We start from the raw sequence: 27,496 nt of genomic DNA, 5'->3' as shown, positions 1-27,496 counted from the left end.
GACTTAACTGTAGTTTTCATTCTGTCATTGTCATCTGTATGTGCTGTCTTATTCTCCTTTTTCTTCCTTCAAACAAATTCTGTACTGTAGAAAGCTAGTGAAGCATGCCAAAGACATTCATGTAACTCAGAAATTGATGTAACTCAGAAATCAAAAGATGTCTTTTGTGACAGTATATTTGTTCTGTCAAAGTAGAGAAAATAGACAATAATCTGGCCATGGTGGTTTTCACCAGTAATTGAACAACTTGTCTACAGTCTAACGGCTAGATTGTCAGCATGTTTGGTTTCATTACACGACATCATGTAGTTTTACATTTTGGCTTTACACAGGTGAAAATCTAAAAGCTGCGAAAAAAATTTGTTTTGTAGGCTATTAGGTCACACAACCATTCTAGTGAACAATATAAGCACTGTCAACTTAGTCAATTAAAGCTATTATTTATAATAAACTATTATCCGGTATTGTGGTTTTCTGTGCAAAATCTTTTTAATTGAGAAATTGTAAATCACAGGTCCACAGAGTCCATGTGAACGGACAGATATAAGGATGGCAATTGTAGCTGATCACCTAGGACTTAGCTGGACAGGTAAGCTTTTCTGCTTTAATATTGAAATCAGTCTGTGCTATTGCATTTTTAGGTATTCTTTTACCAAAAGGTGCAGCAAGACTGCATCAGGCTCTCCCAAATTCACAGCCAGGCCAGCTTCCCAAAACGTGCAGTGTATTACTGGGCAAAGATGCCTCATAGGAAATTATTCCTTGATTTTTCAATAAATCAAAGAGAAACTCAGAGAAAATAGCTAAATGGCTTTTCTCTCAAGACGTTCTCCCGAGGAGCTGAGAGGCTCTGCCTGCCTGGGCTCAGGGCTGCCTCCAGGGTGTTTGCTGTCCTCAGGGGCTCAGGTGATGACAGCACCAGTGCTGAGCTGCACAGGGTGCTCCCAGGGGAGTAACAATCAGTGGAAATAAACAGAGTTTATAAATTAGCAGTGATGAGGCAATCTCCAGGGAGGGCTTTTTCATCATGTTTAAGTGGCTCACTGAATGTAAGCGTGATAATCGCTCCCAGAGATAATTGAAATTCAAAATGATGTCTTAGGAAATTAAAGTATGGGGATATAATGCCATGTTCATTGTTACCTGTAAAGTTTGTGTCAGGCAGTTTTGTTGATGTCTCTGTGACCTATGAAAGTTATTATTTTTAAGCTTGACAAGACAGTTGAGGTATTTGTGCTTTCTGTGGTTTTGGGTTTGTTTTCTTTTCTCGCTTGCTTTTCTTGTCTTTATAGAACTGGCAAGAGAACTGAATTTTTCTGTGGATGAAATAAATCAAATCCGAGTAGAGAACCCAAATTCTCTTATTGCTCAAAGCTTCATGTTATTAAAAAAATGGGTTACCAGAGATGGGAAAAATGCTACAAGTAAGTTCAAGTCGTTACTTTTGTTGTTTATAAGTTATAGCCCGTTTCATCTGTTGCCAAGTTGAAGAAAACATTATGAATGTCCCTCACAAACCATCTATGCAAAAAGAAGTTTCAGTTATATTTTCACCAGGAGTCAGGAATATGTCATATTTATTCACTGTATACACAGAAGGAAATTATCTGTTCTCCACATCCATGATTGATGGGGCAAGTAATGAACTTGAACTCCAGTAAAAAAAATAATAGGGAAAAGTTTCCAATAGCAAGGAACATGAAACATGGAAATGACTGCCTGGAAAATACAGGTAGTCTCACAGTATTGCAGCTCATAGGAAAAGGCTGAACTTCTTCCTGTGAGGAGTGATGGAGACACTGATTCTATGCTGATAATTGTGGGTTTATCTGTACATTTCACTCGAATTGCTCAAACTGAAAGAGAGGGGTTGATTTTTTTTGTGGCATCAATGGTGTTTGTTACCCTGCTCTGATCCACAAACTCCTACACATCATTTGAGTCTCCTTTGATCTCTTTCACTGTAAAAGTAATTTCCAGTATTACAGTGTTGTCACAACAGGATTATTGTAAATGAGATTTCATGAGGCACTGCATGAATAGCCTTATATGCATTATTACCTACATGACTGCCTATTCTGTTGTTCCTCCAAACAGAATGGTAAAAGGATTTTTACACTGCCTTTATGCTCCAGTAAAAGCATATTTTGTATCAGTAGTAAGTAAATATGTTCTTTAAGAGCTGTCTGACCTTATTCTTTCTGCCTTTTGTGTTGTAATATAATTATATTTGGAGAAGGTATAGACTCTTAATAGATGTGTATCTTGAATAAGTAGGCAGCTGAATGCTCAGACAAATGCTGGGGTTTGCTAGAACCAAAGGCACTGGGACATGCCAGCAATTTGTAAGTAATGCGATGTGAATGTGAGTGAGAAAAATGATCACACAGTTCTGCAATGCTGAACCTTTTTCTGATGTGTTTTATTTATTTTGTTTTTCAGCTGATGCCTTAACTTCTGTATTGACAAAAATTAATCGAATAGATATCGTGACCCTGTTGGAAGGACCAATATTTGATTATGGAAATATTTCAGGCACCAGAAGTTTTGCAGATGAAAATAACGTATTTCATGATCCCATTGATGGTAATTGAATTCTGTAGTCATATTTAATTCAGTGAGATGTCCAGTAATACAAAATGTTGTATAAACTAGGCTTTAAAGACAGATTGTAAGTTCTACAGGAACAATAATTTTCAATGTGTAAAGAGGTTTTCCTCTCCTAAATCATGATGCAATAGAATCATAGAATATCCTCAGCTGGAAGGGGCCTATGAAGATCACCGAGTCCAACTCCTGGCCCTGCACAGGACAGCCCCACGAATCACACCATGTGCCTGGGAGCATTGTCCAAACACTTCTTGAACTCTGGCAGGCTTGGAGCTGTGACCACTTCTCTGTTCCAGTGCCTGGCCACCCTGTGGGTGAAAAACCTCTTCCTAATATTCAGCCTAAACCTCCCCTGGCATAGCTTCCTGCTGGCTCATGTTCAACCTCCCATCTTCCAGGGCCCCCAGGTCCCTTTCTTTCCACGGGGCTGCTCCCCAGCCTGCACACACAGCCAGGGTTGCCTCATGGCAGGTGCAGAGCCCAGCACTTGTCTTTGGTAAATGTTCATGGTTGGTGATTGCCCAACCCTCCCTGCCTTGGAGCTGCTCCCAATTTCATATCATCAGCAAACTTCCTTACTACACCTTCAATCCTGCATCCAAGTCATTCATGGGGATATTTAGTTGCACATTAATATCTCAAATAAACACAGAGTTCCACGAATGTGTGCCTGAGTAAACACTGGTTCCCACCCACCTCAGTGTCAGGTGACAAGACCAAGCTTTTCTCCTGCTACAGTTGTCCTTTGCCCATGTCTGTTTTTTATGTACCTGGTATTTAGTGCTTGACAATTTACCTGGAAATATGTGTATTCTTTGGCTTCCTGTCTAGATATATAGTAGTAAAAAATCTTCAAGGCAAAAAAAAAAAGGAAGAATGAGGGGGAAGAAAGTGCATAGAATTTGCATGGAATACATGGAATAAATCAATGTGCAATTTGCTACCAAGCCTCTTTGAGACCTGTGAACATCGATTGCTTTATGATTTTCACTTGGACCATTTCTCCAACAACAGTAGAAAAATAAGAAAATGTTTTATTAGTGCATAAATTAATATCTTTTTTAGTCTGCTAATTGGTAAAGTTATGTAATATTTTTTGCATGGAAGCTGTATCAACTGAAAGCAGAACTGTGCAGGTTAAATTTCAGTCGGACTAAAAGCAAAACTGAAATTCTCCTTGTAAAACAAAATTTCTATAGAAGTGCTTATTATTTATCAGTATACTGAAGATGCTAAATGTTGACTTTTTCTTGTTTCAAATGTTAGATAACAGGCACTGGATTATTACTTTGATTTTATTCACTTATAAATAGCTCCTTAAATAAGATTTTTTTTGTAAGTAACATTTCTTTCGGTTTTTGTAATTTGTTCAATTATGTTTTGGCTTTTTCTGTATTTTAGTAGAATTTTTTTATTTTCTTCAGAGCATATGAGCTCAGTGTATGTCCATTATTGAGCAGCATTGCTGGTCATTGAATCATTGCACTACAGAAATAGTTTTCTGTTGACATTTTAAGAAAGTTGCTCTTGAAATGTTGCTTGAGCCTTTTGATGGTAGCATCAATGTTTTTATGAAAAAAGCGCTTCTCTGCAGTTGCTTTGTGTCTCTCCTCTCCTCTGAACCTTCCTCAAGCTTCCTTTCCTCACCAAGACCAGACCACCTTTGCCTTTCTCTCGGCTGGTTCAGGAGACAAACCCCCAAGCCCTGTTGATGCTCCTCCCCTTGCAGGCAGCACAATGTCCAGTTAACCACACAGCATGTGTTTTTTTCCTTTCCTAGGTTGCCCAACCTCATTTGCCAGAATGCAGACTTAAGGTTTCGTTGCCATTTTTTGTGTGTATATTCAGTTTAATCCTTTTGTATGTTTTTTTTTCTTAATGTTTTCATCGATTTTTCTTTTCTCTTTATTTAATCAGTGTATCTGATTGTACCAATGTCACCGAGATCACCTCAATCTTCAAGATCACCAAGATCTCCTTACTCACCACAGTCTTCTCACCCGTATAACTTCACTGTACCTGAAATATTCATATAGCTCTCCCTTGTTGTGTTTTTGTTCTTTTATCCCTTCGTTAACTTCTTTACTTTAGTTTTCTCCTGCTGTGTATTCAGAACTACTACCTTTTAGTATCCTCATTAGGATCCATTTCTCTTCTTCATTCTTCAGCTCGTCCATTCTTGTACTCTGTGGTTAAATTGGAGGTATATGTTAGTAACACTGTATTTCTGGTATTGTGTATTTTTATATAAAATCATATTAAAAATGTGGACCTGTTTTAGAAAGAATACCTGCCGACAAAAAAGTGGCTGTCCTGTGTTATGACCTACTGCTGTCTTTAAAATCTGTTCATTAAACTTCCAAATTTAAAAAAAAAAGATAAATAAAAGCTTGGAAATAAAGATTTACACAATATGGCTGCAAGAGATTGTCTTGTATATAAAGGGACAACCACCCTTGTCCACATTTGATTTATTGCATGCCCGTAAGACAATCTGCTATAGCTTGAAAATGTTTAAAATGGCTGCACGTGCAATTGCTGAAAATTGACGGACTATTAAAAAAATAGAAGTACTGGCTTCACTGTAATATTCACTGGCAGTACTCATTCTTTGTTCTATCTCTTTAGGACAAAGTAACAAAATCTATCAGAACTGCATTGGTTCTGACACACTTGCACCTCCTCATATGTTTCATACTTTATGTAACCCATGAATCATTTGGCATTTGCTTATTTGTTGCTCCATGCTTCATCCCAGTCAGTCCAAATGTGCTGTCTTCCTTAGGTTATCCCTCCATTCAAGTGGAACTGGAAACTCCCACTGGGTTGCGCTTCGTGCCGCCCACCCCCTTCCAGCAGGACGATTTCCTTAGCGACACCTCTAGCCTAGAGTCACCCCTTAGAACTCCCAGTAGACTGAGTGACGTGTTAGTGACCTCCCAGGGACACGTAGATGGTACAGCAGCAGCACCGCCAGTGGTGGCTGAAGAGGACACCTCACTGGATGACAGCAGAGTTGATTTCTCAGTGCCTAGAGAAGGAACACCCAGAGGTATTTCCGTAGGCGAGAGCCAGTTGGAGGAAGTGGACCTTAAAGATTTTCCGCGGTATCTCGGTAGTTATGGCGGGATATCCAAAGATGCTAAACAAAGGCAGAGTGAAGAGACTAGTAAAAGAGGAGTGAGGACTGAACAGCCCGAGAGAGAAAAGTCTGGTTCTGATGAGGAGATGACGGCAGAAAAATTTAAGTCTCTGTTTGAGGACATTCATCTGGAAGAAGGAGCTGAGTCTGAGGAGATGACGGAAGAAAGAGTGTGGTCAATTCTTAAAGGGGTTCAACAAGCAGAACGCGAAATGTCTTCAATTGCAGGTTGGCAGCCTGACTCCTCCAGCGTCTCCGAGGCACCGACGTCGGGGCGCAGGATAGGCGGCAGCCTGCTGGATCGCCTGGACGAGAGGTGAGCACCCTGTGCTGCAGCGTGGGTGTCAGCAGGCTCCCCACGCTGGGTCTGCCACCAGGCTGCTGCTCTCTGCCCTCTGGGAGCATGTCTGTATGCTTAGATACACATTTAAAGGAACAAAACTTGATTTGGCCTCAGATATATCTGTCTTTAGTGTGTTCATCAGGTTTCATTCTCGATATGAATGAAGCATTTGAGAAGCATTTCATATTATCTTTAGGAAGTAATATTTCTTTTCACGTTCTTTGTCTTGTGTATTTCTATTTATAAGTCATCTCAGTGGTGCATAGATGTAGCTGGAAACAAGAACATTATCTGAGACCACGATTCTACATTATTCTTATTTTTGAGCACCTTTATAGCAGTCATCCTTTCCCTTTGCATCTCTTTGCCTTCCCTCGGATAATCATCACTTTTTAAGCCAATGTTTGAACTTTTTATAACACTTAATTCAAGTGTATTATGTCATGCTAATTTACTAGTTTTTAAAAGATGAATTATGAGGCATAAGAAGGTGAGAATGGTGATGCTAAACCCTAGTCCTGTACGTTGTCTCACAGCAGTGACTGCAGAGGAAGGAGAGTGATGTATGTGCTGTTTTCCCCTGCACTCTCCCAAGCTCCACTTGTCTTTGACATAATGACCTGCTGAGAGGGATGCTTTCTCTATATTTATCCTCAGTGCATTCCTCTGGTACGAGCTTTTCCAGCCTGCCCTTGGACCTCCTTAAGCTTTCAGCATTTTCAATATGTGTTGTCCTGTTCAGTCCTACTGGTGCCCATGGGGCAAGGGGTTCCTGCCATCACTAATTGAAGGAGCCAGGTCTGCAGGAGCTATAAATCAGCACAGAGTGATTATCTGAGCAGTGGTCATTTATCTGTGAATCAGTTTACATCCTCTGCATCTTTGACTCAGGATGTTCTAAGGTTCAAGGTAGCATTGGATACTCTCTTAGCAAATCCAGTGGGAATTTGGTCATTGATTTCAGCAAATTCATTGTCTTTCAAGATTGTAAAGCACTTGAACCACTACTGATGTAATTCCTGTTGTTAAGCAAGTGTTATTCTGATTTTATGTTGTGTTAAATTAGTAAAATAGAGGGCTTCCTTAAGGAGACACCAATTTCTAGCTAGATGACTTCACTTTGCTGTCTTTTATAAGAGTTTTGCCAGCAAACAGCTGGCATATTTTCATATGTCTACATTACACATAGTGTTTAAAAGAAAGTGAGCAAAAATACAAAGAAAAAGAAAACTGTTTATGAGTAGTGTGGGTGAAACCTCTCCATAAGTAATCTGAGGCTAAATTCTGGTCAACTTTCTATATTTTACTAACCTTCCTTGCCTTTGGCACTGCCTATTACTGAGACTTTGCAGTATCTAAGGACTTATTTGCAGATAACCGTACTTTTTAAAAGGCAAGACCTATCTGGAGTACAGATATTGTACTTTGGGGGAGAAATAACTGGTAGTTGCATGGTAACAGATACTTTCATCACCTCTTTGATTAGAGACTGGCTTGAAAATTACTGCCTCGAGGCTTTAGCTCATGATTATACAAGAGAACTGGTATTTTTTTTCTTTTTTTCTTCCCCTCACCAAGTGAAAGGAGATTAACATAAAACATTTGGCCTTGTTTCCAGTGTCCACTGTATTTTCATTGCTTCTGGAATGACGCCACGATGCAGAGGACAAGGTTATTAAATAGATTGATGTTTGCAAGTGGAGTCTAAAAATTTTACTTTTCTCTGTGTGAAACGTATGGGCTCAGACTGAAGGCTCAGTAAGAGGCTTGGTGCTTTGCCCTTCTGCCTGTGATTTAAGCCCTGAACAGCTGTCTGTTCCTTTCTCTTTTTCTTGTAGTTCGGACCAATGTCGGGATTCTGTTACCTCATATGTCAAAGGAGAAGTAGCGAAGCCAGAAACAAATGGAAGCCTATCCGAGTCCACGTCAGAGGCAAAAACTAAATCCTACATCCAGGAAGCTTTAAATGATGTGGGAAAACACAGTGACAAAGAAGTCCTGAAAACAAAGTCCCAGATCTCAACTGGTACTGATGAGCAAACATTATCATCAACAGCATATCAGAAATCTTTGGAAGAGACCAGCAAGCCAACAACAGAAGGCAGCAAAACATCTGTGCCTGTCAGTGTGAAGAAGATGGGTTGGAGTACTTCTGAGGATGGCAAGCCAAGAGCAAGCATCCAAGAGGAGGAGGGAGCAGTAATGTCTGAACAGAAGGTACAGTACGTCCTGTAATAATTAACAGTGTGAGGAGTCCCTGTTGTTTGACATATTGGTTGACAAATTCTTTTGTATGGCTTGTAATGTTGTTTGTGACAGGGTTAGGGGTTTTTCTTATCCTTCTTTATGCCTCTTCAGTTTATTACTGAATTGAGAAAAATGGAATCTATTGGAAATTTTTGTGTTGTGAATGGAATGGGGTGGAGTCAGGACAGGCAGAGGAGCCAAGAAGGGCTGCATAATCCCCTCCCTGCCTGGCCCCGAGCCCTGGAAGAGGTTAGAGCAGCTTCTGGGAATGCTGTCCCGTATCACTGGGGAGCAGGCCCTTCCCTGCCATGACACACCACCTGTGCAAACAGTGCCAAACCGCTCAGCTGTCCTCCATCTGTTTCCACTGACGTGTTGCCACTGGTTTCCCACTTTTCCTGTGACATTGGAGCAAATGGCAGGAGCGAAGACACATAGAGACCCTTCAGGCTCTGTCCTGCTATTTGTCCCCAAAACTTCCTGCCTTCTTTTTTTTTTTTTTTTTTTTTTTTTTTTTTTTTTTTTCCTACTCTCTTAATTTGCAGAAAATTAAATTTTGGGTGATATTTAATCTCCTCCTTATGGTTTGGTTTTTTTAAGGCTTTGTTCATCCCAACTTCAGAGTCCATCATCCAGCCAAGATGAATAAAAAGATTTCTAAATGTGTAAAGCATTTTTCCAGGTGGTGGTTCTTTCTCCTTGAAGTGCTGCCAAGGGGCTCCCCTCCCTCTCTTTCCACCTTGCCTGACTCATACAGCCTTAACTGCAGAACCCCAGTTATAAGTTGCGTTCTGACAATGAAGATTTTGATAGCTTTCTCAGTTGCTTCTATTTATTTACCAGAAGCTTAGAAGGAGAGTTGACTCAAAGAATGGCTCTTAGCCCAGTAGCTGCGTGCACCTCACACCCCAGCAGTGGGAGGATTGCCACAGAATAGACCTCAGGGCCAGCAGGGAACCAGGCTGAAAAGGGGAATTGCAGACTTTCTTCTACATTCCCCTCTCTGCTGAGATTGTCTTTTCTTGGGTGTAATACAGGAGGAGATTATAACTTTTTTAAGCAAGATATTTCAGTGGAATTGTTTCTACATGATACAGATTTTTTTTTTATTGTAGCACAATAAAAATGTTGGCTGTGGTGGGCTGCAGTAAATCATTCAGGTTTAAATTAGTTCATTTGAAACTGTTCTTTTGATTATACAACCAAGAACTCTTTTATTAGATGGTAACGTAATCAGTTTCAGCAGTTATGCAGCATATGATTGTTATTATCTTGTTATTGCTTCGTGACACAGTGAGATCTTTCCTAATGTTTGCTAATTACTGGAATACTTTAAAAGTGTAAGTAGGAGCCTTTGCAGTCTTCAAAGGCGGTTAAAGGCAGATGGCAGCGTTCCTCAGTGCTGTAGGCTTTGGGGCAGGCCTCAGCCCGGGGGTGCCGTGCTCTGATTGAAGCAGGAGTGAGGGGAGATGCACTCTGTGACGTGCTGAGGGTGTGCTGACACGCTGCACCCCCCTCTGCATTCCCATCTGTGGGAAGAGAGCTTGTCACCCACCTCTGTGTGCTCTTCACTGTTGGATAGCCCATCTGGATTGGGAAGAATAAACAAGTGCTTTTCTGAGGCGTGCTCTCTGCACTACTTTGCTTTATTGGTAAAGGCTGATCATCTTATCTACTAAATAACAAGTCTTTTTATAGGCATGATCTTTGAATAAACTGGTATCAGAAAATAATGTCATTTCAAAATATGGGTCTCTCACAAAGCCCGAATGGGTGAGAAACTAGCATCTGTTAGAATGACAAGAACTGCTTCTATTATCTTGTTGATATTTCTCCAATAATGCCTTCTAATCTAATTTGAATTCAATAAGTTTAATTAGTAACACAGTTGGATTCATGGTGAGACACTTCACATACTGTCATGAAAAAACAGAAAGGAAGTTTCAACTGCAGCCTTTCTGCAAGGCATTCTTCAGAAATGGCTCCATAAAGAGGAAAGTATGGAAGAAACAGATTTACTTCAGTGGAGAGAAAGTGGGAACAAACTCAAACTACTTGCCAAAGTAAGATATTTTTATCTGTGACCCATTTGGAAAGAGCCTGGAAGCAATAGTCACCCCCCTGCAGGAGAAGGGCTGCAGCAGAGTTTTGGCACAGAGTTTGCACCAAGAGAGAAACTCAGACAATTGGTACTGGTCTGACGCCTGGTGATGTGGATGAAACAAATCCTTGGCCTCATCCCAAGTCCACGTAAACAGTTACAAAAGCATTGCAGTGATGGTGTAGGTCATAAAATTCTCTACGAATGCTCAAGCATCAGATCCCAGTGATCTTTTTAAATGAGAAGAACACAGCACAATTGCTCTGTTATTCCAAAGAGGATGATGTCCAGCACATGGCCAAGGTGACTCTCAGTGTCAGAATTCCATCACAAATAAACCACTTAGAGCTGTTTATTAAAAATAACTCTTCCTCTAAAGCCTTTGTGCCCTCTGGAAAGCTTCTGCTTTCTTGTTACTTCTTCAGGAGAGGATTGGTTTATAATTTTTTGTATCTATATTTGACTAGTGCCAGAGGACTGCAGATGAATTCTGTCATCCTGCCCTAAATGCTTTTTGTTATATAGTTCTTTTTCTCCTCCACCCACCTATGCCCACTCTTATTTTGCACATAATTTCTGAGAATTGCTTCTTGTTTAGGACATCTTGGGCCAGATTCAGGAAGAGAAAGAGATATGCAGTCCACAATATCCACTATCCATGATTTTAGAATCAGTTTCTGGCTGCCATTGAGTAAAACACAGAGGAAATTTTCAAATTTCTCTGTTCAGGAAAGGTTTGGTTCGGCCAAATATCACAGGAGAGGGGTCTCTGCCCTGTGTCTGTCCCACACAGAGGTGGGAAGCCCTTTGTCAGGCACGTGCACACGGAGCTGCTCAGCCCCAAAGCTGAGCTCCTGGGGTTTGGAGGGGAAAACGCTGGGGCTGGCAGAGGGTGCCAGGACAGGGTAGACCCCTGTGTGTAGCTGCAATACCTAAGCACTGGGCAGTGCCCCCTGAGCTGAGCTCTAAAAGCTCCCTTCTGGAAAAAATGCAGAATGATTGTGCTTCACACTGCCACTTATAAAAGCAGATAAATACTGAGCAGGAAAGGCATTGACGTGGAGAAGTTCTTCAGGAGGCCTTTTGTAACATTCTGTGTGGAGGTGCTCCACTGAATCTTTCTGTGTGGCTGTCTTCTTCTTTTTTCTGCATTAGGGAATTCACTTCCCATACCCTGTGAAACCATAAAGCTTGTTTGAAAAAAATATTTTTAGGAGAAAAAAATTATGACAAGGTTTAGGGGTTTTTTTCACGTAAAATTTAAAATAATTACATAAGGTTTTGAAATTTCACAGGTCAGATGCATTCCAAATACCATTTTCTGGGACTTGAGAGCTGCTGAGATGTTCCCTAGCTGGTGTAATTACCAGGTTACAGCATGCCAAGGAGCACAAAGGCCTCCTCCATCATGTACTTTAGCAGTGGAACTGCGAGTCATTAAATACACAACAGAGACAGGGAAAACACTGTCCGTGATAACCTCTGTTTTTTTCTCCTAGTCCTGATCAGCATGTTCTGTCTTGCAAATGTGCTGTTCAAATGTACTAAAACTGCGTTTATTAGGAATGTAGTGACAGTGACAGTGAGATTGAGAGTGATTCAAGCTCAGGTGAGGAGCAGAGAATTACTACGAGAGTTTACCGGCGGCGGTTGATTCTGAAGGTACCTTGTGATTGCTTTCTTGGGGTGACATTGGCATGAACGTGGGCTTGGTCTGCTGTGTCACAACGTCACTTTTGGCATACTGGAGGCCCTGTGGTAGTGTGCTTTCCATGCCCAGTATGGATTTATAATCCAGTGCTAGGTTGCCTTTCCTTGCTTTAACACAGGTTTATGGGTGTTGGGAAACAACTGTGCTGCATGGAGTGCTGTGTGTCCTTCCCTGCCACTGCTGTGCATGGCATCCTAAAGACTGCAGCTAGATGCAGCATGTTGGTCTCCTGTAGAACAAATACGAGCCACTGAGAAAGATGGGTAACAATCTTCTTTTTTTGGTTTTTTTTCTGTTGTCTTAAAAAAATTCTGAGTTGCGAGTTAAACATTTGCAGGAATATATGAGTGGGATATAGGAAAGTATGAGGCACGTACTCTGGTTGAAGCTTGTGGTCCTAAGTGCTTAATGAGTTCTGGAAAACTTTCTCATGACAGCAAATGATCCTGATTTTAAATCTCCCAAAGTTAATAAAAGTCTGCCTTCAGTAGGCTCTATTTAGTATATTTATTTATAGATGGCCTTTACTTACAGCACAATATGCTATATATACTGATAACAATCATACAAGTAATTGTATTTGCCCTTACAATATTTTTTATGTGGTCATACAGTATGACATTATTTTCCTGCAATATAGAGCATGAGAAAATAAGTCTCTATCATAAACTATTATGTAATTCCCCAGTAACTTACAGGATTTATTAGATTCTTATTAGAAAATCATGTAGTCAAGCCCTGAAGAAAAGCAGCAGGGCATCTTAGTGCTGTTACAGCACCAGTGCAGTTTGCCTAAGCTGTAATTGTTACTTTAGGAATAAATTGTGACATTTCAATTGCACATATCCGTATCACTGTTGCTTGCGTCCTTTGTGGAGAGGAGTCTGCACCTTTTGTGTAACGTGGGTGGCAGGAAGGCTGCTCTGCACAGCTGCCAAACAGTCCAAGGTGCAGATGCTTTTGGAACAGGAAGGGTGACTTTCTGGATGCCTTCACCATGAATTCCTTCAGTACACCCATCGTGCTTCCGTGCGGGACAGGACAGGAACAGCAAAACTGAGCTCAGCAGAGATGAATGTTTTGCCCGATCCCCCGTCTGTCCAGGCAGAAGCTGCTGCCTTCCCTGAAGGGCCCTGGGCCTGTCAGGGTCTAACCCTGTGCTGTGGTTTAAGGTTAAACCACAACACTCTTCCTCACTAATTCCCCCTGCAGACGAGCCGTGGCTGCTCAGGGTTGGGAATGTGGTTTCTGTTTTCATGGGCTGTCACAGCCCCTCCAGTGCCGCAGGAGTCTCTGGTAACACACAAGTGTCAGTGTGCTGCAGGTTCAAAGGCTGCACAGTTGGCCTGTGGCTGAGGGCCCCCACCCAATTTATGTCTGAACTATTCTGGTGTCTGCTGGTTTGCAGTCAGGAAATGTCGGAGTAGAGAAGGGGAAAGCGTGTCAAAGGCAGCTTTCTCTTGCTCTCTCTCTTACAGCCCCTGTGTTTAGAGAAAGGCACAGAAAATTGGTTTTAAATGTGGTGGTTTGGGGTAGAACTTTCAACAGAGCCATGGTAAAGCAGCATATTTAGTGTTGGAATCTGCAGGCCCTGTGGGAAGGGTGTGCATGGCGAGTGGAGGCGGCTGAACCTGCGCTGTTGGAAACGTGTCTGATCTCAGCTGGATTAGAGCTGTACCTGTCTCTTGATTAGAAAATACATGTGATTCTTCAGTTATTTTCTGATCATTTATAGCTTCTTTTTTTATCCCCCGCTCTGCATCTTAAGACAAGCTCAAAACAGAACAAGAGAAAGTTTGAGAGTAACAATCATCAGGCATTTTAGAGAAAGAATTTGATATTGGAAGTACCCATTTTGATCATGTAAAGTTCATGAAATGGTGGTATGAAATGGAAAAAACAAGATTTAACATTGGTAGGGACCTGGACATTTTTCTGCACGTTCCCAGGAGTGAGCAGAGGTTCACTTTGGGTGAACTGAAATCAGTGTGAGAGCATGCACAAGCTGAGGTACAGCTCCCGGCTCAGGGAAGAGCTCTCAGGAGGTAGTGCTGAGGGGCCTGGAGCAGTGCTCGCAGCCTGCAGAGGGAGGATAACTCACATTGCTGCTGCAGGGCCCCGAGCAGTGGCTGGGAGCAGCAGGTTCTCACCTGCCAGTGCCTCAGTGCCTGCCAAAGTGTGGCCAAACCCACAGCCAGCCTGTGTCCAGCAGCAGTGGGGAGGGAATGAGGCTGTGCTTGGAGCCTCCACTGAGCAGAACTGCAAGAGGGAACTCTGTTGTTTTACTGTAGCCTGTATTAATAGGATCATAGAATTGCTTGGGTTGGAAGGGACATAAAAGATTGTCCAATTCTAACCCTGTGGCATCGGCAAGGTCACCTACCAGTGGACCAGGATGCTCAGAGCCCCATCCTGCCTGGCCTTGAACATTGCATGGATGGGTCATCCTCAGTTTCTCTGGGCAACCTGTGTCTCACCGTCCTCACAGTAAAAAATTTTCCTAATATTCATTGCTCTTCCTAGTATTCATTACTGCCTGCATGTTGCATTTAAGGCAACAGAGGTACTCACGCAGCCTGCAGGCATAAAGTTTGCTGGCACCAAAACCTTGAGGATAAATTGAGTTCTGTGGAAAACAGGCTTTGCCATGTGCCTCCACAGGTACATTCAGGGCTGGATTGCTTCATTACCTTTGCTCTTCTTTCCCAACTTGTTTTTCCTTTCCGTGCTATTATGCAGTATTGCCAACACTATTTACTTCCGTTTAACTGCTACCTTAGTTCTCTGTCCTGGCCCAAATATGGGGAAAGGCTTTTCTCTCCCACAGAGGTATTTTCCCAGCAGTCCAAGAGCTGAGTCCTATCAAGTGCCCAGGACTCATTCCCATGAGATTTAGCACTTCAGAGGGCTGAGCCCATAAAACCAGACAAGCAGGGACTGATGCCCATTTCCACATGTAATAGGATCTTATTCTAACCTCAAGGTAGTGCAGATGTTTTTGTTTTTCTTCCTTTCCCCTCGTGTGTTCACATGGTGGATTGATGGGCTGGGGCATTGCAAAAGAAATGGGTTTATGGTAGTGCAAGAATGTGAGCAATTAGCACACAAGGGGAAAATAAGAGTGCTTGCCACAATGTGGACATTCAAAGCCTGATCCAAAGCTCCTGTTATTCAGCCACGGCAGGAATCAGTGTGTAATTTTTCATGCTTTTTCAGAGGTTGTTAAATCTTTCATGGATACAAATTTTTGGCTAAAGCTGTTTTAGTAAGAGTCTTGCCAAAAGGTTTATGGTAGAATGTAATGGAAAATAGAATATATTTCTAAGCAGTGGTTATTCAAATCTGATGTCATTTAGTATCTTGCCAGTTTTTATTGAAATTTGTCCCTTTCCATGCATGTTGCCCATGAAATCCCCCATTACAGATCGTGGAGGGTTGGGTTCACCTGCATGGGAGAAGTGGCCTGAGCAGCAGTTAGTCAAAGCTAGAGCCAGCAGCCTCCATGCTCTTGCTATTCAGGGGAAGCTTATTCATGGAAAATGAAATGTGGCCATCCTGTAGGTGATAAGAATTAAGTGCCTGTGCCCTGTGTGAGGAAAATGGGAAGCATTTCCTTTTGTGTATTCAGTTGGGCACAGCATCTCACTGCAGTCTCTGGCTGGCTGGGAGAGCTGCAGGTAAGTGCCCTCTCCCTGTCCTGCCCCGTGAGAGTTGGCACTGCCAGCTCAGTAAGATAATGTGGAGTAAATCAGACTACAAGTGCTGTTCTAGGCATGTTCATCACGTTGTCCTCCATGTCCCATGCACCAGACCTGTGCCCCAGCTCCCACTGGTGGACTGTACTCTGTCCCATTTGCAGCACTGTTCAGTCTCAGGTCTCTGTGCCTTGCCTGTTGTTTTGTTGGGATTTTTCTCCCCCTCCCGTGGCTTTAGCAATACATCTGCAAACAAGCAACTACAGACTCAGCGTGGGCGCAGGCAGAGAGTTGTGGCATCTGATTAACAAGGTCTCCCTGAGTAGGCAGAACTCACTAATGAAAATGACCTTAATGAAATATGTTTGTTTCTCCTGCTGCTGCCACAGAGGCTCGAGACCCCAAGGAGACTGAGGCGCAGCTGCTGTTCATGCATTACAAGAATGTGATCTCGAGACTGAAGGGATTATGTCCTGATGCTGGCTTAGGCCAGTGAGGGAAGAGGGCTGAGCGCTCTGTGCAGCTCCTGTTCCCACTGCAGCATTGCCTCTGGTCTTCGGCAAAATTAAACACTTAGGATCTTTCCAGCTTGCTTATTTCCGCCTGCTTTTAAATTCCTTTTTATCCACGTGGGTAAGATGCATCCAGCTGCACCTTTTTTCTGCACTGTTACAACAACACTAGATGTATGAGAGGAATAAAAGGGACTATTATCCCTCTAGTAACAAAACAAACATGAAAGAGAACCAGAGCTCTGACAAATCTACAGTGAACTTTGGCACAACACTGCAGCACTGACTGTATAACTCCGTTTATCTGGAGGTCCCTGGGAACACCCATAATCTGCAAATAACTGTTAAGAAAATCACTGGAGCTGGCAGAAGACTTAGAGAAAATTGCTCTTTGCTTCTCCTGCACTGGAGAGCAGCAGAGAGAGGATACCAGCTGGTTTGGGCAGGACTACACTCCAGCGAGCAGGGTGACATTAAAGCACTCTGCTTTGCAAAGCTTCCTGGCATGTTCTGGGGCTGAGGCTTGCAGACTGCAGCCTTTGTATGCTTTAGTCCCAGGGATATAACTGGGCTTCCAGTAATCACGGTATTAAGTTTTCTCCCTGCCTTTCTAAAGCTTTTGGTATTGTGACAGTGATTTTGACTGGTCAAGGGTAAAATGAAGCCCACATAAGTATGATGCAGCAGAAAGAATTTTATTCTTTAGCTGTGACGCAGATGCACCAGCTTTGTGTTTAAAAACAGCTTTTGTTGACAAGGTCATCTTAAGTGCCATTCTAACCCAATGCTGGTTTGAGCTCTTACAACTAAAACTGCCAGTGGGTAGGAGTTTTTTTCATAGCAAATATCCATCTTTATAACTGCATAGGATTAGATAAGTCAGTAAATCAGATCTACCTCCTGCCAGTTGTGAGCCCTCCTGCAATTTGTTTAACTACCCACCAGCAAGACAATTGTGAAAGCTGGATTTCATGTGCACTGACTGCTGAGTATTTACAGCATTTATCCTTAAATTGTGCTTAAAGGACCACGTAGTTAATTAAAGCCCAAGATTCACCACACCTTTAAAAAACTGCATTTTCTTTCAGGAGACATCCTTCAGTGCAGCAATACACTCTTCATTTCATTTGAAGCTGAACACAGTAATTCTCACTAGGTTGTTTTAAGGGATAACTCGTAGCTGCAGTAAGGAGTCAAAGAACGACTACACATAAGTGGTGTTGGTGTGCCAAGTAGTCTGGTGACCTTGTTACTGGCCATGTTGCTTTATTTCTGGTTTTCATGGGTTTTATTGTAGTGGCTTTGGAGATCCTACTCATGAGAGGGAACCTTTCCATTCCTCTGTGCTCCATGGGATGTCTGTGCCAGCGTTCCCTCCTTGGGGTACACTGTAGGAGTCCAATGGGGAGTCTCTGAACCCACACGTGGAAGCCAGGAAATAAACTGTGCAGCTAGTTCCCCATCTGCTCTGCATCTGATTAAAGTGTGAAGCCTCCACAATCAGTCTCCCCCCTCCATCTCTTTGTGAGTGGGAAACCCTGCAGGTTTCAGTTCCCAAACCCTGTACCAGTGCCCGGCCCTGCCTCGCAGCACTCCATCCCTTTGCTGGTGAGCAGGGAGCAGCAGCTGCCGCTGGGCCCCGCTGGCCGCAGGGACCGGCCTCGCGCCTCCCTCCTCCTGCACGCAGCCTGCTGCAGCGCTTAGGCAGGTGTGTCCTTTCTCCTTCTGGGGAATGAGCTTTCCAGGCCCCATCTGAAGGCTTCAGTGGCTGTTTGTTCTGCTGTGCTTTTGTGGGGACGCCAGCGTTCCCTGGCCTGGGCACCTCAGCTGGGCGTGTCTCAGGCACAGGACCTCATCCCTGTGTCCCCATGCAGTGGAATCCACCTGGCCTGTGGAGCCTGTCCTTCTCTTGGCAAGGCTTCCTGAAGCACCAAAGTCCAGCAAGTCGTACAATTTGCTAACAGTCTGTGAAAGACTGGGAAAAAATACGTGTGAAATGTCTGAAACTGTTCCATTGCTTAGTTATCAAGTGGTGACTTCAATACAACGTTCAAAGCAAAACCAGCAGAAATTCTGTACTTATGAAAAACAACAAACACGGCCGGGGGCTCTGCTCTGCAGTACTTCCCCCGGCTCCCACCTGCTGCCGTTCTCCCCAGGCAAGGAAAATGGGAAAGCTTGGCTAGAAAAGACCACAAATGGCTTGTAAACAAAAGCAAAGGTTTGTTTTGCTTAGAGCTTAGAAATAGCTAATACACAATCCCAATGTTACAATGTACATCTTGAAAAAGCTGCATTAGTAGGAAAAATGGTTTTTAAAAAATACACATGGCATCACTGTATCTGTTTTATAAAGCAGTGCCAGGAGCTTATGTAGACAACTATGTAGTGTATAGACCACAGTAAACAGAAACTGTATTTGCCCTGTGCTGTTCAGTACATAGAAGCATCACAAAAGCTGTAATAGTCTCTTTTCAAATATTACTTTGTAATTAATATTGTTATAATGTGTTTTGTACAATGTTTTCTTTCTGCTTCCTCCCTCTACTTGTAGTTTTTCCATAGTAGGTTAAGAGTGAGGGGAGAAGAAAAGTTCGAAGGATTTTTTTGTTTGTTTACATTATTCATTTACAAGTGGAAATTCTTCATATGTGGGCCAGCTACATTATCCTTATGTTTGCCTTACTTACATGAAAGATAGAAGCACAGACAATGGATATTTTTGAAGCATCAAAAGCAGTGCTTGCTTCAGCACCCAGATTTGGAAATTTGACTTTGTGAGGTAAAGTTAGCAAAGTTCTTTTGGAACATAAGTTCACGACTGCCAGCTAGGCTCAGGCTCTAAAGTAATGTCATTTATTTATGATTTGAGCTGTAGTTCCGTTAAGCGGAATGAAGTCACTGGCACAGCAGCTAGGAAATTGCTTTTACATTTATTTACACTGGTCCTGTAAATTGCTGGTACTACAAGAAGGGATGGCTGGAGTGCTGCTGATCTCAGTAAGTCATGGACCAGGCTGCCCAGGCTCCTCGGCTCGGTGGCACTGGGCCGGGCAAAGTGTCACGTAAGATAACTTCCTTCGTTTTGTGAGTGCTGGAAAGTCCTGTCTGGCTTCTTTGTGTTTAAGCCCTCATGTTTAGCAAGCTATAGGCAGAGCTGTCTTTTTAAGTCCCAGATTTCCCCCATGTTAGACCATGTTTCTGCATGCGCCAGGCACTGAGAAGCTGTGAAAAGCTAAGGGATGTCTCACAGGACTCAGACTGACCAGTCGATATTGTTGCCCAGAGAGTTTCCTGACATGCTTTAGTTAATAAGAGCAGTGTGCTAGAAGCTCCCTACAGGCTTTAAAGAAACATTTTGTAAAATAAATGCATAAGTATCAGCATTGCTAAATGAACGAGGCTTTCATACAGTTTGTGTGGCATAAAGCAAACTGTTACATAAAGTTGAAGCTAGCATGTGCTTGTTGCTTGGATTGGTGTGGAAATATGTGTGGGTTTGACAGAATATAGGCTCTATTGCTAATCTTATGACACGTTCTTTAGGGTGAGGAAGCAAAAAACATTCCTGGTGAATCTGTAACAGAGGAACAGTTTACGGACGAGGAAGGCAACGTCATCACGAGAAAAGTAATGATGAATTACATCACTGCTCTGAGTCTTTGCATTCAAGTAACTTCTTTTAACATACTTTCTCCCTTTAGAATCTAGGATAAAAAAAATCGATCCTTTTCGTGTATTGCTTCCCACAGATCACCCGGAAGGTAGTGAGACGTGTTGTTATCCCCCACGAGAGGAAAGTTGGTGAAATGGTAATGCAACGGGGACTACCAGGAAATAACAGTAGGCGCAGAGGGTTGTGTTGACTGCTAGAAAGTGCTGCTAAAGGGCTGGAGGTTTGCATTTAACAAGAGGCCTTGGCAAAAAGTGCGGTGCTTGCAGTTATTGGCAAGTTGTGTGTTGGGATCAAGAGGGCCCGGCCGAATTCTGTCGGCACAGGGCATCAAGGTCTATTTCTGTAAAACAGGCAGCAGGTCTCAGCCATGGGTTTGGGGCCTCCTTTGTGCCATCAAGCTGAGCTGTGTGTTTGGTTAAGCCCTTGCCCTGTGCCCTACAGCTGTAGGTGGATTGTGTGGCCTTTCCACAGCCCAAAGGAATGAGCTGCAGTCTGATCCCGGTGGCCTCTCACTCACCCTGGTGCTGGTGACTGAGGGTTTGCAGGGTCAACAGGAACATACCCAAGCAATGGTATCCTTTACAAGCAAGCACCAAGACAGGATTTTTTCCCTGGTGATCAAAACTGGAAGCTTTCTGCAGGCCTGGACTATGCCCAGCTTTATCACACTGGCAGTGGGAAGAGTGGGACTATTGTGTGGCAGCACACCCAGCCCCTCCTGGAAGGGGCTTTGGTGACAGGGGCAGGAGTGGGCAGGCTGTGCCTCAGCTGTCATCTGCCCCAAGGAGGCCTTGGGGGAACGGCTTTGCCTGGAAACAAATGGCCTCAGAGGAGCTCATGCCTTCTGCCCAGCACATGGCCTCAGACATCTCTGCTCAAGTAAAACTGTCATTGGGGCTAATGAAATTCTTGTCTGAGTGAAAACAGATTCAGAAAGGAAGGTAACAAATGCCCTTTATTTTCTGGCAATTAAAAAAATTTAAAAAGCTAGGGACACATGTCACAGAAATAAGAGAATGGAAACAAACTTATTTCCATTCCCTCTTTCCTAGTTGTTTATTAAGGAAAAAAATTCCTGCCCAGCAAGGGGTAAACATTTTCAATTTGCTGCACTATATTAGATTAGTTGGAAACTACAAATAGTTACAAATACATCAATGCAGATCACCTGAGGGGTAAATTCTGCCCATAGCCACACATAAACAGATGCCTTTCTCTGATGTGCGTGAGGCTTGTGATTACTGGAGAATTTATTTTTAGATGATTATTGAGCTACTTTTAATGAGCAAAGATGAACTTTATTTTGAGGTTTGCTGTTTTTAAGATACTGAAACCTGCACTGCTTGTCACTGTCATTGGTTTTACTTCTGTGCTGCTTCAGTGGTGGTTTTTGCTGGCTTTCTTCCTCTTCCCTTTATTCCCTTACTAACCTGCTCACTTTAAAGCACAGATGTTGTGAAACATCATGAGAGCAGCCACAGTGCTGCTGGGAATGCTCACCAGTTCGGCTGACCCAGGAGGACGGCTGGGAAAGGGGATTTTCCCTCTCAGTGGCACCAGCTCCCCTGCCCTGGCAGCAGGGGCTCTGCTGAGGACTGACTGCCAGCCTGGCACTCCAGCCCAGGGGTCAGGCTGAAATGGTAGAGCTGTGTTTTCTACTTGAAGATGATATTTCAGACCTGTGCTTTTGCAGCTCGGCAGAGTGGATAAATAGATTGTGTGTATCTTTGAAATGAAGTGTTAATGTGATTTAACTGCTTTTTACTTATCCTGTTACAGCAAAATGTGTATCCTGTTTTGGAAGCTGGTTTACAACTGTGAGTGCTCTCTGCAGACTATGTTAATGTTTATACTTTTCCTTTAAAGCAGGGAGAAGCTTATAAGGTTAAGACAAAGAAAGAAGTCAGACACGTGGAGAAGAAAAGTTACTCATGAAAGCCGAAAGCCGACCACTGAACGGTCAGTGTGATTAATTTTCTTCCCTTGTTGGAGGCTTTTGCCAGCATGGAGAGCAGCACCTGGGCTGCACAAAAGCTTGCCTCTGCTACTCTGACTTTGCTTCCCAGCTGCAGACCCAAATAGCTGGCCCTTGATCTTGTAAGCAGAAAATGACCTTGTGTTCACATATAGAAATTAAGCTTTGCTTCTCAGAAAATAAAGCAAGGCAATACTCAGACATGTGCAAGATTTCTGGGAATTTTACAGTGTCTAGCGCTTGTAATCCATAGAACTTTCTACCCTGGGAAACTTAAACACAAATAGTAAAGGAGCTGCACACAAACCGAGGAGTGAAATGCTTCTTCCACTGTCAGATGTGTGATTTCAGTTATTCAATCAAAGTCCTTGTAAGTGAAGTATCTCAACATTTGCCAACAAATAATCCCTACCAACTGTTTCTTGTGAATTTTAGTGATCCAGCCGTAATGATTGTAGCAAGCCAGCAGCTGATGTCATAAGGGCTTCCCAAGCTAAATCCAAATGCACAGACTAAGACACCCAGGCAGGAGACTCTGTAAGGATGTGATGAACACCCTGAAGCCAGAGGCTGCTTTGTCTTGCTGACACAGCTACAGTCACACAGAGATGTGCCTGTAAATATGGGAGGAGCCCATCTGTGTCTGTCAATGTTGGTCCATCAGTCATGGCTCCAAGTGTATAGGTTTACCATGAACATGTCTTTTTTCTGCTCAGAACTTCTCTTAGCTTCGTTGGGTTTCAGGAATTGGACAGAGGAAGAGTTTCTGGAGTGCAAGACTGTGCATTATCCTTTTACTGTACATATGGTATAGGATTGACTGTAAGATTTAAGAACAGAGTAAACAGGACCTGGTAAACAGACCAGATAGTGAGGAAGCGGACAGGCAGAAGCAGAGTCTCTCTTGAGTCTCCAGATCCTTCTAGCTGATGCAATGTAAGGTAGCTCCTACAGCCTTCTGGCCCTACAGGTGCTCTGTGCATGTGAGTAAACCATTTAGACAAACAGCACTCAGTGTGTGGGATCTAGCTGAGGGATTTATGGGATCCAGCCCCAAGGAGCAGGTTCTGTGAGGTGGCTGGTGTGATTTCAGTATCTGGCAGGCACCTACTGCATCCACCTGAATTCCTGCTTTTACAGAGAGTCCTTTGTGTGTGCTGATAGAATAATACAGCTTCATGTGGTTTGGTGCTCAATATACTCATAAAATATGTATTGTTTGGAAAAAGTAGGTGATTCTTTTAACACAGCTTTATAAAACTCGGGGATATGGTAGTACAGCAAGCCAAAGCAGTGGCACTGCTTGTATGAAATTGTGTCCCACGTTGGGTCCCGTGCTGCTCCGCTGTCAATCTGCAGGGGCAAAGCAGCAGAAATGTGTAAATTCAGGCATTGAAGGCATCTATAACCAATGCAGCTAAAGAGCCTGCCTGCATACAAGTTTGATGCAAAAGACACTTGGGATAAGGGAAAAGCATTTCATTTTAAAATGAAATTACATAAATAAGGCAGTCTTTGCCTAATATGTGAAACAGAGTCTGACCTTCAGGAAGCCAGAGCCTGAGTTCCTCAGAACCAGACTGCTCCCATGACTGCTGATGCATTTCTCCTGTGATTTCCAATAGGCAAGTCTTCCATGCTAGAATCCCTGAGGAGCTCGGGGAGTCTGCCTTAGATAATGAGCCTTTGCTCCAGGGGAAACTTTGTCCTGTAAGATGAATCTCTGTGCTCCAAACTTTGATATGATAAGCATGACGAAATGTGCACTAAGTAATTGTGAGTCTGGTCAAGAGTCCGTTAAAAACATTTCATTTGGATGCAGAAGTGGATGTATTTGCATAGGCAGGGGATCCTATAAAAAAACTGTTTTGTAATCACAAAAGACAAAAAAAAAAATCCTGTTGGGCAGGCAGAGGTGGTTCTTTTCTTTGGAGTGTTTGAAAAAGATCACGATGTTTGCTAGGTTTTGCTGTGAAAATGTCCCTGTCACCATTGCAGATAAGCCCACAGGTTGAAAGGAGAAGCCAAGAACTCTTGTGTGCAGTTCTGCAGGACAGCACGGTGTGAGCTGGCGTGACTGCCGCAACGGGAGCAGGCAGCTCTTAGCAGCAGGACAGATTTATGACAACTGTAGATGTGGGCAAGGACAGATTGCTTGAGCGTAGAAGGAGACTGCAAGCACTCCTGGGGAGTGCGTGTGGACCTGTGACCTGATTAGTAGCCAGGCCTGTCCGTGCCAGCCCGAGTCCTGCCGGCGCCGCGCCAGCCGCGCTCCCTCCCGAGCAGGCTGCCCTGCGCCCAGGGGCCGCGCGCCTTCCAGCTCCTGCTCGCTGCTGTGTTTGTGCTCCTGCTTCCCGCCCTCTCTGCTGCCAGACACTGCTGTGCTAAACAAATGTCACAGGCTCGCTGTTCTTATCTGCATGGCGCTGTTTGAGGGGTGAGAGAGCAGGGGCTGCATCGTGTCTCCTCTGAGCCGCTCATGCAAGCCAGGCCGGAGGGAGATGGATGAGGCTGCTCTTGTCCTCGCTTTTGTCCTTCAGCAAGTCCTAAAGGCTGGGCACTGCGTTCCTGGCTCTGCCAGTCATGTTCCCTGAGCAACTGGCAGAGGTGGATAGGCAAGGAGAGCAGGTTTTCCATCACTGTGGGGATGCTTGCACACAATGAAGAAAAATGTGCTGTGGAAGCAGCAGCTCTCTGTGTCTGGAGACGATGCTGTTCCTTCCACAACAAAAGAAGCTGTTCCTTGTCTTCATTGGATCAGATGAGCTGGTGCCATGTCTGGGGTGATGAAATGCAGTGTGCTGCAAACATGCTTGTAAATCAGTTCACAAGCAGTGGGGACATCTGCAGCTGCATTTTTCCCTCATGCTGGAGCTCAGCTAATGTTACTGCCCACCTGGAAACTCTGTGATTTAGCCTATTGCAGAATTCCATCGTGCCAGTTACACTTCTGTTTAGTCAGGGAAAGGCATGAAAGTGATTCTAACAAGATATTTCTGACATGATTTGTTCTCTGTTTTTTCTCCACAGTGTGCTTTTACTGCCAGTATTCTAGAGGGACAGTCACGGAAGAAAAATCAACAGGAATTAAACATTCACCTATAAAAGTGTGCGTGTGTTTGCTGCTTCCCCACATTAACCGCATGGTTTTTATGCAAAAAGAAAAAAAAACAAACAAAAAAAATCCCAAACAAAAAAATTAATTTAGCATGAGCCAATTTACAGAGCATGGAAATTCACGTTCATTCACAGGATTGGAGGGTGCGCAGTTACCAATGCAGTGTATATATCCAAGATGCCATGCTGTTAACAGCTTCTCTCAAGCAGTTTGATGTCATCTCAAAAGAAATCAATTCCTGTGGCCAGAGAGGATGTGAGAAGACGAAATGGTCAAACCATGGAAAGACACTAAAAATACTAAAATCCACAACAGCTCGCCTTATTTTTCTTGGACCCAAACTGTCAGGGTATAAAACACTATTTGTTTCTTTTTTAAACATCAATAGTTTTGCTGTAAATAAATAACACTGTATAAATTCTAACAAAATAGAATAAATGTTGATAAGGCACTGCCTTTTCAATCACAAACAGAATATTGCAAATGCATTGAGCAGGCTAGGTGTCTCAAATGGCTGCACCTACAGGGATATTCTGGGTGTATCTTCACAGATTCTTGTATATTAGCAATTATAATGTTTGTATATGCAAAATCGCTAGCTTGATTTTAAAAAAATCTTTAAAATCTGCTGCAAATTTAAATGATTCCCAAAATGAGGAATTCTGTAGTTCTGTGAAAATTTTTCTTCAGAGTACTAATATTTTGATGCATGTGTTTCACCTTATTTTGATTAAATCTTTTCCAGTTTTGCAAACACTATACCGCAACATGAAAAATAAGATTTTATCTGTAAACACAAAGCCCTTCATCTAATATTTGTTGCTGTTGCCAATTTTTCAATGAAATGACCTAAGACCCATAACATATACAGTAGTTGCATTATGGGGAGGGGGGTGCTATCTGTTCTTGCTTTATAATGGGGGTAATGCTTGCAGCTTTAGAAGTGGGTTGGTGCTCTAAGGAGCACAAGTTTGGGATATTTTTAAATGAACTGAAGAGAAATTATTAGCTAATAGACTGGCAGCACGCTGTAAAATTATTACTGTATTGTGTACTGGCTATAAGATGTAGAATCTTTCAGTAAGCCAATCATCTGTAATCATCCTAGCAGTGTAATATTAGGTTGTTAAGGCTGCTGTGTTTTAAAGGGCATTTTTATTTGGTTTTTGGTGAAATACTTTAATTTGTTGATTATATTCATATGGAAACAGCATTCATTGATAATAGCTCTAATTACATATGTATGAAAACAACAAACACTGGATGATCTAGTTGATTATTTAAGCATAAAATAAATTGTGTTAAAACTCTTGGATAATGTGTATTTGGCAGTGTTCTTGTCCCTACAGATGTGAGGCTTTGCAAGGCCAGCAGTTATCTGCTCCTGGCTTTCAGCGGCTTTTCCTCTCTGCTTCTTTTGTCTCACCCACCTCTTCATCTTCCCGGTGTGACAGGCTCTCCCCAGGTCAGGGCAGCAGCAGGAAAACAGCAGCCAGCAGCACATGCCCAGCAGAGCTAAGGAAAACTCCCTGGATCAGAGATGTGGGGAAAGGGCCCGTGCAACGGGGTATGTGCTGCCCTTTCTCCAGCACATGTGAGCTCTGGACCTCCTCTAAATTCTTTTGCCCTGCCAAGAGGCAGGAAAAGCACTACCAAAAGCAGTTTTCTCCTCAGTATCAGATCAATAACAGACCCAGAGCCCATGAGGACACCAAAATGTGCATCCCCTGTATATTGCATGCACTTTCTGTATATTACGGTGTATTTTATGTGATAGAGCACTGTTTAAAGAACGTGGCCAAAACAGAGGTTTGTAGGCAGCATCAGTACACACACTGCTCTGAACTGCAGGCTTCTGCTCAGGAGCAGTAAATACAGTTCATTGCTCAAGGGTTGGTTTTACCTGGCTTTTAAGGCAACGTGAAGATGAGGCATTTCACCTCAGCTTTGGCACCTGAGGAAGCACCTCTGCTACAGATCCACCTCAGTCTGCTTGTTGTTATCTGGTGATCCCCACAGGAATTGGTCCTCACCTGGGGTCAGTCAGCAGAGCTCTCCTGACTGTGATGAACAGCCCTTGGAGAATGTAACAGGTTGGTTTGTCAGTGTCTCTGAGTTATTACAGCCACTGGCTTTTCAAGAAGTACAGTAAATGAAGTTTGCATCATTTGAGCAGCCGGTCTGTGGTGCAATGTATGTTTTATGTAGGTCAGGACGCTGCTGGTACAGTGCTGGTGGTTCAGGTCCTTATGCCAAAGTTTGGAGGACAAGTGCCACTTGCACCACAGGAGAACAAGTTCACCTTCCTGCAGTTCACAGTCCGACAGCAGCGATCATCCTGCAGACCACGCCGTCCAGACGCCTCC

At 43.2% G+C, this 27,496-nt stretch overlaps 1 protein-coding gene across 15 annotated transcripts in view; it reads left to right on the top strand.

Annotated features, from left to right (window-relative positions):
- Positions 1-26,448, top strand: part of ANK3 (ankyrin 3) — a 347,448-nt gene extending 321,000 nt beyond the window's left edge. For 10 of the 15 annotated variants that reach the window (XM_063406078.1, XM_063406076.1, XM_063406084.1 and 7 more), the window contains 7 exons: positions 515-589; positions 1,293-1,424; positions 2,443-2,586; positions 5,396-6,068; positions 7,934-8,312; positions 21,904-21,996; positions 25,043-26,448. In XM_063406078.1, coding sequence (XP_063262148.1) covers positions 515-589; positions 1,293-1,424; positions 2,443-2,586; positions 5,396-6,068; positions 7,934-8,312; positions 21,904-21,972 — 1,472 coding nt within the window. In that variant the 3' untranslated portion in view covers positions 21,973-21,996; positions 25,043-26,448. The other 5 variants (XM_063406091.1, XM_063406085.1, XM_063406077.1 and 2 more) reach the window with 5 other exon arrangements.
- The last annotated feature ends 1,048 nt before the right edge of the window (positions 26,449-27,496 follow it).

The sequence above is a fragment of the Prinia subflava genome, chromosome 9 (assembly GCF_021018805.1).
Source record: "Prinia subflava isolate CZ2003 ecotype Zambia chromosome 9, Cam_Psub_1.2, whole genome shotgun sequence".
NCBI lineage: Eukaryota > Metazoa > Chordata > Aves > Passeriformes > Cisticolidae > Prinia > Prinia subflava.
This window is presented reverse-complemented; position numbering and strand designations above follow the sequence as displayed.